The 13,392-nt window shown below is 31.4% G+C and overlaps 1 protein-coding gene across 4 annotated transcripts in view; it reads right to left on the bottom strand.

The window, feature by feature from the left end:
* Positions 1 to 13,392, bottom strand: part of CDH18 (cadherin 18) — a 577,532-nt gene that overhangs the window by 33,999 nt on the left and 530,141 nt on the right. For all 4 annotated transcript variants that reach the window (XM_082380804.1, XM_082380803.1, XM_082380806.1 and 1 more), the window contains exon 9: positions 625 to 746. In XM_082380804.1, coding sequence (XP_082236930.1) covers positions 625 to 746 — 122 coding nt within the window. The remainder of the gene's footprint in view (positions 1 to 624; positions 747 to 13,392) is intronic.

Consider the following 13,392-nt stretch of genomic DNA (forward strand, 5'->3'; position numbering starts at 1 on the left):
AGATGCACGTTCCCTTCCCATGTCCCACTTGCTTTATGGGCGTCAAAACACTGGCTTCCCTTCGGAATTGTCATGCTCCTTTAACTGGCTGCCATGTTACATCCAGATTCATGTCATGTTCAAGCTCTTCTCTCCATCCTTCACTCTCCCCACCTCCACCAATCATTCACACTCTTCATGTTAAAACCTAATCATCTTCTAGTATCAATACCACTCAATGGCCACTATATGTGACTCCCTCATTCCCTCCAAAATACGTAGACCAGGCCAGTCTCTCCTCCCCACTCTAGTCTCTAAGCTTCATTAGGACAGGAAAAGTTCACTGTTTCCTCCTCATTTAATACAGGGCTGTACCCAAATCATTCAATATCATTTTATTGGTATAATAAATGCATACATGAATGAGTTCATCTGTTGAATTACATTTGGGATCTGCAGAAAATGTATTTTCTATGAGTCTCAAAAAATCTATTTGGTACTTAAAATAAAGCTTTATAAAATTATTTTTTACCTAAGCACAAAAATAACACTGGGGGATCTTTGAGGATTATACCTAAGAATAATAGAAATAGAACTGCTTATTTTTCTTCCATTCAAATGTTAGGAAGGAAAAAATTAACTTACCTGGCCAGGCTTAGAATTTTCACAGACAACAATATCATATTCCCTGGCAAGTTCGGGCGGATTGTCATTGACATCCAGAACTCTAATAACCACTGTGACATGGCTCAGCAAACTCGGATTGTCTGCAAAACACATAGGGATGCATTTAGTCTTTCCATGCATACTTTACAGGCTTGGTTTAAAACCAATCTCCTTAATACTGTAGCTTGTCACTAGCCCCATATGCTGCAGCAGGACTTTTGGCAAAAGACATCTTTATGATGACACTCTTTGTTAGAACTCATTAACTTACAGAAAAATGAAGAATGAACACCAAGGCATGACATGAATGCTAAAATGATATTTTGTCATATCAAGGAAATTACATGTTATTCAGGAACTGAAATGGGAGAAAGTTGTCAGAATTCATTGTATGCTGTCAGAGTCTAAGGGATGAACAACTGGTTTCATCATTAATCTAAGAAAAACAGAGTAGTTGGGGAAAAAAATCACATGATCTTTAAAACATTCAAGGTTTCAAGTCTAAATCAACTTGGAGAAAATAGAAAGTAAAGTTCTTTACACCAGGGTAAAATTTTTCTTACAGAAGAATATATGCAGTTTGTGGTGTCAAGTCATACTTGCAGAAAAATAAAGAATAATTTAAATTAGAACTTAGCATGGTATTCATATATAACTCTGGTAAACATCAAAATATTACAGTTAATATTTTAAAATACTTCTTGAGTGCAGTCTTCTCATATTTCAGTAAGTTTATTAGTTCTGAGATATAAGAAAAGATAAATGTTTGGTTTATTTTATGCATCAAAGCTAAAACTGAAGAATTCATAATGGAAAAATTAATGAGAAGGCAAAAACTAAACACATTAGGAAAAAGGGAATATATATACATACACAGAAGATATTAAAGATAATGGATTTTTAAATTATCCATTAAGAAAATGGATGGATTAGACATGCCATAGGTACTTTTAAAAGAAGTAGAAAATCAGAGTAGTACTACAATAACTAAAGAAACTCAATTTTTAGGTAAAAAATCAGGCCTAGATAATTTTATCTAAAGTTAAAGATACAGGTAACTTCAGTCTTATACATCTTTTCCCCAGAAGACAGAGTAAGGAGGAAATACTCTACAACTTGTTTTTGTGGCCAGTAAAACTTTCACATCAATACCATATGCTCCCACTCATGAGAGATATTAGCTGTCATTGGACTAAACAAAATAATACCAAACCCACTCTACTGGAATGGAAATGAAAGCCTGTCATCAGTTTAGTTCTAGGAATGTTTGCATAGTTTGGCATTAAACCAAGGAAAGAAAGAAGGGAGGGAGGAAGGGAGGAAGGAAGGAAGGAAGGAAGGCAGGCGGGAGGGAGAGAAGAAATGAAGAAGGGAATTTTAAAAAGCATAAATATTATCCAAAAAGTTAATGAATTAAAGGAGGGACAAAAAACACATAGATGCTTATCTTAATACACATAGAAAAAAACAAAAAATAAAATTTAATATCCATACATTCTAAACAAAACAAAGCAAAATCAAAAAAAAAAAACTCTTAGCAAACTAGGAACAGAATGTATCCTCTCAAGCTGATTAAGGATACGTTCAACAAACAACAACAAAAAGTACAACAAACATTATTCTTAATGGTCAAAAACTAACAATAGTTAATAAACAAAACTATAAGGATCCTTGAAATAAATCTAACAAAATATATGAGAGACATATGCAAAACATTTTACTGAATGTCATTAAAGTAGATCTAAAGTAATTAAGAGGTATATTGCCTATGTGGTTGGAAGACAAAATATATAAATAAAGCCAGCCTCTCCAAATTGATGTGTATTTTTGATGTAATCTAATAGACATCCAATGAGAAATGTTCACAGAAATTGAAAGCCGATTCTAAGATTTATAAGTACTAAGATTGTCCAGACTTGTATGAAGTACAGAAAAGGATAATTGCTCTACCATTTATCAAGCTTTATTATTTGGTATTAGAACCTAGGTCACTTTGACAGTGTCGAAGGGATAGACAAACAGAAACAGAAAACAGAACACAGCCACAGATCCACTATATACAGAAATTTAATATATGGTAATGATGCTATTGCAGATCAATGGGGAAAGTACAGATTGATCAAGAAATAGTTTTAGGGGCTTCCCTGGTGGCGCAGTGGTTGAGAGTCTGCCTGCCAATGCAGGGAACACGGGTTCGAGCCCTGGTCTGGGAGGATCCCACATGCCACGGAGCAACTGGGCCCGTGAGCCACAACTACTGAGCCTGCGCGTCTGGAGCCTGTGCCCCGCAACGGGAGGGGCCGCGATAGTGAGAGGCCCGCGCACCGCGATGAAGAGTGGCCCCCACTTGCCGCAACTAGAGAAAGCCCTCGCACAGAAACAAGGACCCAACACAGCCATAAATAAATACATAAATAGTTTTAGTAAAGTTTGTTACCACGTCATTATCATCATTATAAAATGGGCCATAACTACACTATACACAAAAATACATTTTGAATAATTAAGGACTTAAATATATAAGGCAAAAATTATACATACTTTAGAAAAAATATTAGCATGTAATATATTAAAGCTCATGAAAGATTTCAAAATATAAAATGCACTAATCATAAAGGAAGCATTGATAAATTTGATTACAGTGAAATGTGACTTTTTTCATTTCCTTCAAATATGCCACAAAGAGGACAAAATGTCACAAAATGAGTGAAAATATTTGCAGCACACACAACTGACAAAGGATCTGTATCTCTAATATATAGTGCAATGTATTGACTCAATAAGAAAAAGAGATAGCTCAATAAAAAAATGGGTAAAACAAAGGACAAACATTTAACAGAAGTAATATAAATGGCAAATAAACGTGAAAAAGTTTTCAACATCAATAGTATTTAAAGAAATACAGCTTAACCAAAATAAGTTATCATTTAATCCCAACAATATTGACACAATATTAAGAAGTTTGACAAGATTCTCCAAGTACTGGATTGGATATAGACCAATGGGAATGACTGCAAATTAAAGTAAACCACATGTAATAATTCATACGGTTGTATACTCTCACGTCCAAGATCCAGCCATTTCCTTGGATCATATCCAAAGGAAAATCTCTTGAAAACATACACCACCAGCACAATTAATAGGAACAACAACAGGAAATTACAAATGTCCAGCAACGGCTGAATAGATACAATATGTGATTATTTATATCATAGAGAAAATAAATGAATAGCAACATAACTGCAACATTAGGGACAATCTTAGAAACAAAATGTTGACTGAAATATTTTTTCAGAAATGTCTCAGAAGATTGCATTCAAATATGGTAGAATTTTGCAAAGCTGAAAAAAAACATGCAAAACTAAATAACTGATTGCAAAATGAAATAGTATATTGTTGGGGATATGTTCCTAATAACACTAATTCTTAAGTACAGTGATATGTTAAAATTTATTTATTATCATGTTTTGCAATATCTTCTTTGTAACTGTTGAGTACTACATTAACTATACAGAAAAAAGTTACAAAAACATCTTAAAATTAATATATTGTGTAGATTGCTTAATATATAATAGCTACCAGAATTGGCATTAATGAATTTTTGTCACTATACAGTGAAAGATAATGAGATGCTTATATATTATATTAGATAAATAATTAATATAATATTTTATATTATAAAGATAAATAGATCCATGAAATTAGAATTAGTTAAATGCTAATTTAAACATTTGCTTATTTAGAGTGATTTATTATGAAAAAGCATTGCTAAGCTTTTCTAGAAGCTAATACTTGATCTTTTTATAATTTTAAAACTGAAAGAGAATATTCAGCCTGAAATCTCATTTTGTAAATTACAAAATTGAAATTGACACTGTTTAAATGACATATCTTGGCAAAGCCAAGGTTATGGTTTACTTCTCAGGCCTCACTACTGCCACTATATAAAATATATCTTTTCTATTGTAACCATTGTATATTTGTTAGTGTAGTCCTATATTTCTCAACCAGGTACTTGCTTACATTTAAGAGCAGACAAAAGCAATCTGTTCCAGAAATCTGAGGCAAGAATAATATTGTTAGTTTTAATCATTGGTATCAGCAGCCTTAAAATGAGTAAATAGTTCTCTGCTCCTTTTCTGAACAGAAAGTGTTAGAAGCAACCTTGGCGTATCAGAAAACTGTTTTGTAAGAGAGGATTCTGGAAAGACTGTATCTTGAGGAAGGAATAGAATAAAAAAACACCTAAGCATTTGACCGTTTTCAAGCATCACCTTCTCACTGCCCCACCTCTGCATCGCTCACGCTGTCCTTTGGAACTGGCATAGCCTGGCCACATTCCATACCTGGGTACAGGAAACTAAATCCTTCTGGATGGAAACAGACTCTCTCCATGTTGCTCCAATGTTATTGTATATCTCCAGTGTACAATTACTATTCCATCACTTAAGGATTAAAAGTACAGGGCTGAGATCAGACAGATACTGATTTGTCTGTAGGCTTACTACCATTTTGTGTTCTGCGGGGAAGTTAAACTGAATCTAACCTTACTGTAGATGCAACTAATGATCTGTAGGACATGCACTCTCAAGGGAGCCTTAGGAGATACGGATAAAGAGTTATGAAAAACAGAATGTCAGAGTAAGCTTAACGTCATTACTGATGCAAATTGAATAATTGCTGTCTATTTCCTAAAAGTAGGATGGTGTATAAAACCTGTAGCTTTAAATTCCAGATAATTAGAGCTGAAACCCCACTACAGTTTTATAACCACTTGTGGCCTACCTACACTCATTCTAGTATTTTCTGCTCAATAATGAAATTAGCTAAATCTATATTAGTAAATTGGCAAGTTCCTTTGGGTTTTTATTTCTCATTTCCCACAGTCCTAGGGTTAGTATTCTACCCTTTGGATGCCAATCACTTTACCTATAAATGTGAGCATATTCATGTATGTGAGAAGCACTTTGCTAAGGCAAAAATTGGATAATGTCCCTGGAGTTCTTAATGCAACATTTCTATTATTGCTACTATTATTTTTAGGTCCATGCTTCATTTGTAAAAATCAGTTTTCAGTCCTTTTGATGGCAGAGTAAATAAAATACACCATATTCAGACAAACGTCAGTAGGAGGCCCTTTCCAGAATTCTTAAGGAACATGAACTTTGGAAAGTTATTTGTTATTTCTATACCTTAATTATTTAATCTGTAAACAGGAATAAGAATCATGTAATGTGCCAAACTGTGTTTTTGAGAAACAATTAAGGAAGCTATGTAAACTTTAAAACACTGAGACTGGGAGAGAGCAGAATACCAATTTTAATCCTTTCTGAAAATGAAGGACAAAACAGAATCAAGAACAAAACAGATGGCACACTGACAATCCTATACATGTGCTTTTCGGCACAAACTATCCTGTACTATGTACAAATCATCCAGGTCTTATGCAGTACAGGTGGAACAGGAGCTCACATCAGCAGAGCGCCCCCTATGGAGATAAGGATGCAGTGAAGATTGTATCCCAGTGCAAATGCAAATGGCATGTTAAGATATGTAGAGGGGAATAAAGACACAGACCTACTAGAGAATGGACTTGAGGACACGGGGAGGGGTAAGGGTAAGCTGGGACAAAGTGAGAGAGTGGCATGGACATATACACACTACCAAACGTAAAATAGATAGTTAGTGGGAAGCAGCTGCATAGCACAGGGAAGTCACCTTGGTGCTTTGTGACCACCTAGAGGGGTAGGATAGGGAGGGTGGGAGGGAGGGAGACACAAGAGGAAAGAGATATGGGGACATATGTATATGTATAACTGATTCACTTTGTTATAAAGCAGAAACTAACACACCATTGTAAAGCAATTATACTCCAATAAAGATGTTAAAAAATAAAAATAAATAAAAAAGATATGTAGAGGATTCACAATAACTTGAAGAATAATCGATTTTATCTAGTGAGTTACTTTGAAAATCTGATATGAACTTGCTACTATGTTGGGCTCTAGAGAACACAGAAACGGTGAAATATGCCCCCCTCTAGATTTCCCATTAGCAATATGGATTGGAGAAAACAGATTCAATATTAGTATTTTTTCAATTTGTCTTCTTTGAAATTGTGACTTATGTATGTAACATATGTTTACTGCAAAGCCATTATTACTTAAATATGTCCTCCTAAAAACCTAAATCATATTCATTAGTATATGTAGCAAGGTTTACTGGGGAATTCAGTAGCTTTCTAATTATTCATATCCTGAAGTTAGCATTAAATAATTGGAAAATATATAAATATATTAAATTTTCTTGTTTATATCATGTAGATTATTTTTCTGAAAATGTGGTTTCATTCTTTTTCTTTATGAAAATTCACTCACAATGAAAAAGCTTATATACTTCTAAAATACTAAACTGCAGTGATTACAAATTTAATTAAATGATTACATTTATAGCTGTCTAAATTTCATAAATGTCCACGCTTATAACAATGCATTAATAAATTTTATTTTTGTAGTCTGCTTCTTTGATTTCTATGAAAAGCTTTCACTATAAGCAAATATCTACAAACCAAAACAGTCTGCACTCTCAAAAGTTAATATGCACAGGTGACAGAACATTTTAACATGCTTGGCTAATATTTTATTTATGAACAAACATGTTTCCACCATTTCCTTAAACAATTTATATAAAAATAAGTTTTGCAAACAAGTAAGTGCTCAAGTGAACCTCAAATATTCCACATGGTATAGTTGTTTGGAAACAAAGGTAGTTTTGATATTTTTTCTTGTCTTTTTAAAATCTTGTATATGAAAGTCATTTAATATATAGGCAAAAAATAAGATAAAATAGTTAATAAGTAATAGAAAAACTCATTAATATGTATTTAATATATGTAAGAATTACTTTATGGAAAAAATTATCACAATGTCTGGTATGTGCCTGGTGTCCCTAATATGCCCTTTTTTCTCTCCTTCTTTCCCTTCTTTATATCTTGTTTAAATAGTAATTGAGAAATCAAATATTGTAATAAAAATAATTTGTCATAATGGATAAGAATATATATCTTATATCTAGTAGATTAATCCTCAAACATCTCTTTCCTGTAGTCAAACAAAATGGTTTAAAATAAAGCATTCTGTGATTATTATACAATAGAAAACTAAAGCAACCCTACATGTTTTAGATCACTTACTTATTTCATAATAGTTAAAGAAAACTAATACTTGCCTAGAAGCACCTTCAAAAATTATAAGGCAATTAGAAATGCATCACTCAAAACTCATTCCATGAATTTATTTAATTTTTTGTCAGTTTACAATATAAAATCTTATTAACACCCTGGTCATCAATAAAGATCCCAGGTTGAAGTGAATTACTTAAAATAAATCTCAGCTTCCTTAAGGACATTATTTTTTTCCTAGTTACCCATAGATCCTCCAACACTTCTAATATGTCTTTAGTGTTATTGCCTGAGATTAGTATAAGTTGGAGGCTTCAAAACTTTGTCATATCTTTTATTTCAAGAATGAACACTGTCTTTGTTCTATAAATCAGAACTGTAGTCAAAATAATTCACCTCTATGTGAAAATCATTACATTGGGTTGGGCAATCTAAGTATTTGCTATTGATTATAAAATTAATTAAAAATACGTTTTTAAAAAACTCTATTAAAATGTCACAATTGGCCCATTCAATTATATTAAAATATCTAACAAATGTAATGTTTATTTTCTATGTTTTAAGTAATAATTCAGTTTTAACATTTATTTTCCATCTTGGTCTATTCTTCTGTAATGCCTATGAACTATTATAGCTTTTATCTTTGTTAGGGTTCCCAAAATTCAGCTTGTGATCAACTATTGTTCTGTCCTTTGAGCTTATATTTGCAGTCATATTTTTATGCTGCCTAAAAGTTCACTAATAAAATAAATCATTTTATATTCTTTTTCATTTTCTGCATGAGCAATATAAGGATAATAAAAATTTTCTTATCATATACAGCCAACACCTCAAAGTGGTTTTGTTAATTATAACAAAATAGCTAACAAGAATTCATTAATACAAATTAGATACATATATATTTTAAATATTTGTATTAAAATATTTGACTATATAATCATTCACCAATCTCAGATCTCTGGATGTAGAGATAAAGTCTTATCTCTGAGAATGGATGATCTGCTTGGGGTTACTGTCATCAGTCCTGTAAAAACCACATGCACTGCCTCGTCGAAGAATCCAAAATTGATTTAATCCAAGTGAAGGAAAACATGAAGATAAATTCAAAATAATTTAAGTACAGCAACATTTTTTTATGAAATTCCCTGAAGTTTTATAATATATTTATTATATAATTTATATAATATTATAAATTATATATTTTATATATATATATATAAGTAAAACTGTTGGTATGCATGGAAGAGAGTCCAGTGTTTATGGTCAAAGTTGTCATGATAATTGAGTAGATAAATATTAGCATTTATAACAAATTGTGGGTATGTTGTAAATTCATGTGTAAAGTAAATTAATCTTGATTCTTACCTCTCATTATATACAAAACATGGCTCAAAGTAAACCATAGACCAAAATGTAAAACCTTACATTTAAATATATAATAACTAATATGGTAAAAGATTTATTACCTTATGTTTTAGCAAACATTTCTTAGATAATGCCAAAAAAGTCAAGAATCATAAAATAAACCAAAAATATACAATTATACTTTTTCCAAAAACTTGCCCTTCCTCAAACAGCTCTGTAAAGTAATGTTTATTAAGGAAATGAAAAGATAAGACACAGAATATGAAAAAATATTTGAAAAGCAGATACCTGATAAAGTCATATATCCATAATATATTAAAATCTCAAAACTAAATTCTAAAAAGCTAAGCAACCTTATAAAAATGTGCACAAATTTTAACAGCAATTTCACCACAGCAGATATATAGATGTAAGCACATAAAAATATTTTCAGCATCACTAGTCTGTAGTGAAATGCAAATTGAAATAACAATGTTATGTCCCTACACACTAGAATGGGGGGGTGGATACACTGACAATGTCAAGGCTGAGGAGTAACTGTTGGTGGCAATGGTAATAGCCACTTTGGGAAACAATTCGGCATATTTTTATAACTTAAACATACTTTTTGGCCCAAAAATTCCACCTCTACCTCTTGACCCAAGGTAAACTAAAACATATGTCCTCAGAAAATCTGATTGTAAATATTGATAGAAGCTTTATTTAGAATAGCTAAAAGGTGGAAACAAGTCATATTTCCATCAACAAATTTAAAAATAACAGTGTGGTATACATTCATATAAGAGAATAACTGGTAATTACCTATTGATAAAGTCATGGACAGATATCAAAAGCATATGCTATATGAAAAAAAGCCAATCGAAAGAGTCTATATGTTTTACCTTTCATTTTTATTACATCTAGGAAAAGCAAAACTATTGACTCAGAAATCAATCACTAGTTTCTAAGATTTGGAAGTAGGGGAAGGGAAATCATTTCAAAGAGAACTTTCTGAAAGTGACAGAATTATGCTATATCATTTTTGTGGCATTATTCATATGACTAGATGTCTCTGCAAAATTCACCAAAATTTATACTTAAAAAAAAGTGATGTTACTATGTAAATTACTGCTTTATAAATCTGACTTCTAAACAAAACAGTGATATATTCTGAGATTTTTGATTTGGAGCCAAGAAACAGTATCACTTAGTTTAGATATTAATTGTATTATGAATAATGATATTAGATTTTTAAATTTAAATATTATGGAAATAAAGCTTTAATTAATAAATATTTGTTTAAAAATGTGTAAAACGGCCTAAAAAATCACAAAATTCTCAGAGACAAATTTTACAAAAGATGCATAATACTTCCACATGAAAACTACAATACATTGCTGGGAGAAATCAAGGAATAATTAAATTAATGGAGATATATACCATATACATGGATTAGAAGATTTGACACTATTAAAATGTCAATTCTCCCCAAATGATTTATAAATTTTAATCCAATACCAATCCAAATCTCAGCAGCTTTTTTTCTTTTTTTGGTAGAAATTGGCATACTGTTTCTAAAACTTATAAGGAAATGCAAAAAAAATCCAGAATTCTAAATCCATTGTGAAAATGATGATCATAGTTGTAAACCTTTTGCTTCCTGATTTCAAAATTCTCTGTAAAGTTACAGTAATGAAGATAATGTGCCATTGGCATACAGACACATATAGTAGTGTAGACAAAGAAATCAATAGAACAGGAAAGAGTATCCAAAAATAGTAACAGGTGTATATGGTAAATTGATTTTTGTCAAATTTTCCAAAGTGATTCAGTCATTTTCCTGTATGGGAAAATAATCTACTCCCATCCCTACATCACTCAGGCACAAACAATTCTAGATGAGGGTTGAACCTAAACTTACGAACTAAAAATACAAAGCTATTAGAAGAAAATATTCACAGTCCTGGGTAGGCAAACATGTTATAGACAAGGCAAAGGGATGACATTATAAAAGAAAATCTGATAATGTTAACTCATGATAATTATAATTTTCTGTTCTTCGAAAAATACAATTAAGTAAACAAAACAGCAAGGCTCATAATGGAAATATTCATATTATGTTATATCTCCAATAATTTATGTTCAGTATATAAAAATAATTCTTACAATATTTAATTATAAGAAATCAACTCAAAACAAAGTGGGCAAATGCTATCACAGAGTAATATATACATATGACCAGTACAGATGTGAAAAACTGTTTAGCATCTTTTATCATTAAAGATACAGAAATTAGTAACACAATGTAACTCTACTACACTCCCAAATGAATGGCTAAAATTTAAAGAGATTATCCACTCCAAATGATGAGGCACAGAGCCAGAATTCTCATGTTTTTATTTTTTATTTTATTTTTTAATATTTTTTTATATACTGCAATTTTATTTCAATCGCACAAATGAAGTTAGCATGTGGGAAATTTAAATGAAACAGTATGGTAAAAGTAGCAGAGAACCAAAAACTCTAATAAAGAAGTACACCTAAAGCATGAGAATTCAACATTCATTACTGTTCCATCTTCAGTTATGATTGACACTTGACGCTTGCAAATTTTGAAACAAACTTTGAGATCATGATGACTCTCCTGAAGAGATTTCAGCACCAGCACTAAGATTTGTACATTCACTTGGTTTGCAATTGACTTGTTAGCCATTTACATAGTGTATAGTACGGATTTGTCCCAGGTCAGATCACAGTGTTGAAGGAAAGAAGTACCTTCCTGTAATTAGAAAGGATCCCCTACACTGCACTCAGCTTAAGACATCCAATGTACAAGAGCACGAAAACCATCATAATATTGTGGCTCCAAGGAACATAGTTTTGATAAGGAAAATAACCTAAGCTTCTGTTTCCCATTTTAATTACTGAAATCTCTAACAATGAAAAATGTTACAGCAACATTGAAAAATAGTTTGTTTTTCATAAAGTTAAACGTGCACATATTGTGTGATGGAAACATTCAACTCATAGGTATTTATCCAGAAAAATGAAAACATAGCCATACAAATACTGGGTACAAATATTTATAGGAGCTTTACAAATAATAGCCCCAAACAGGAAACAAATTAACCGCTCATCAACAGAAAAATAGACAAATTATGTTATATTCATAAAGGAATATTATTTATAAATAACAAGAAATAAATTACTGCTACTAAGAAATATGGTTTAATTTCAAAATATTATGTTGTTCAAAAGCAGCTCAAAGTATATATACTGTATAACCCAAATCTTATACACTTGTTGATTCCATTTATATGAAATTCTATAAATTGAACGTGACAGAATAAATCACAATTTTGTTACCGCTGAGGAATGAAGGGTAAGGGGATTGACTGTAAAGGAGAACCACTCTGAAGGTACAGAAATGTCCTGTATCTTGATAGGGATGTAATTACATGGAAGTGTGCCTTTGAAAATCCATTGAAGTGTAAGGAGATCTGTACGTTTTAGTAAATGTCAGTATTATCCTTTTTTTAAAAAAAGACCCTTAGTTATGGAGAAGAGAATGCTCATACATCCTAGACAGAATCCTATTCTAATTACTGGCATACAGTTGATTGTGGGCATCAACTAAGTAAGTGTTACACAAAATCAATCATAGTTAAGAGAGTTGAATTAATGCATTTTAACAGGGCTCCAATGTAAAATCATTTTCTAAATGTTGACATAGATGCTAGAATATTTTATCATTATATATAATAATTTATAAAAATGTATTTCCAACTTTTTGATCTGTGTGCTACTTTTTAGTAGTTTCCAAAATGTAATTTTGTCCCTAAGCCCCATGAAGATGTACCAAGTAATGACTGATATTAATTTAGCATATAGTTCAGTCATATTTATAATAATGATAAGAACTGACATTTATTATGATACCATGTGCCAGATACTGGGTGAAGATACTTCATTTAATCCTTACTGTAATCCTTTGTTATAGATAAGAAAATATGTAATATTTTTGTTAAGTAATTTCCCCAAGTTCCAACTACTTATAATGAACGGAAACAGAATCTAACTAGAGCCTCCCTTACTTCAGATTTAGTATTCTTAAGTATTATGCATTACTGCCTACTAGAAAATGTAAGAACTTTATTGATAATACAATGATAATTAATTAGATATAAATCAATACCCTTCATGAATATAGAAGTAAAAGTGGA

Source organism: Balaenoptera borealis (assembly GCF_965194805.1).
Source record: "Balaenoptera borealis genome assembly, chromosome: 2".
NCBI lineage: Eukaryota > Metazoa > Chordata > Mammalia > Artiodactyla > Balaenopteridae > Balaenoptera > Balaenoptera borealis.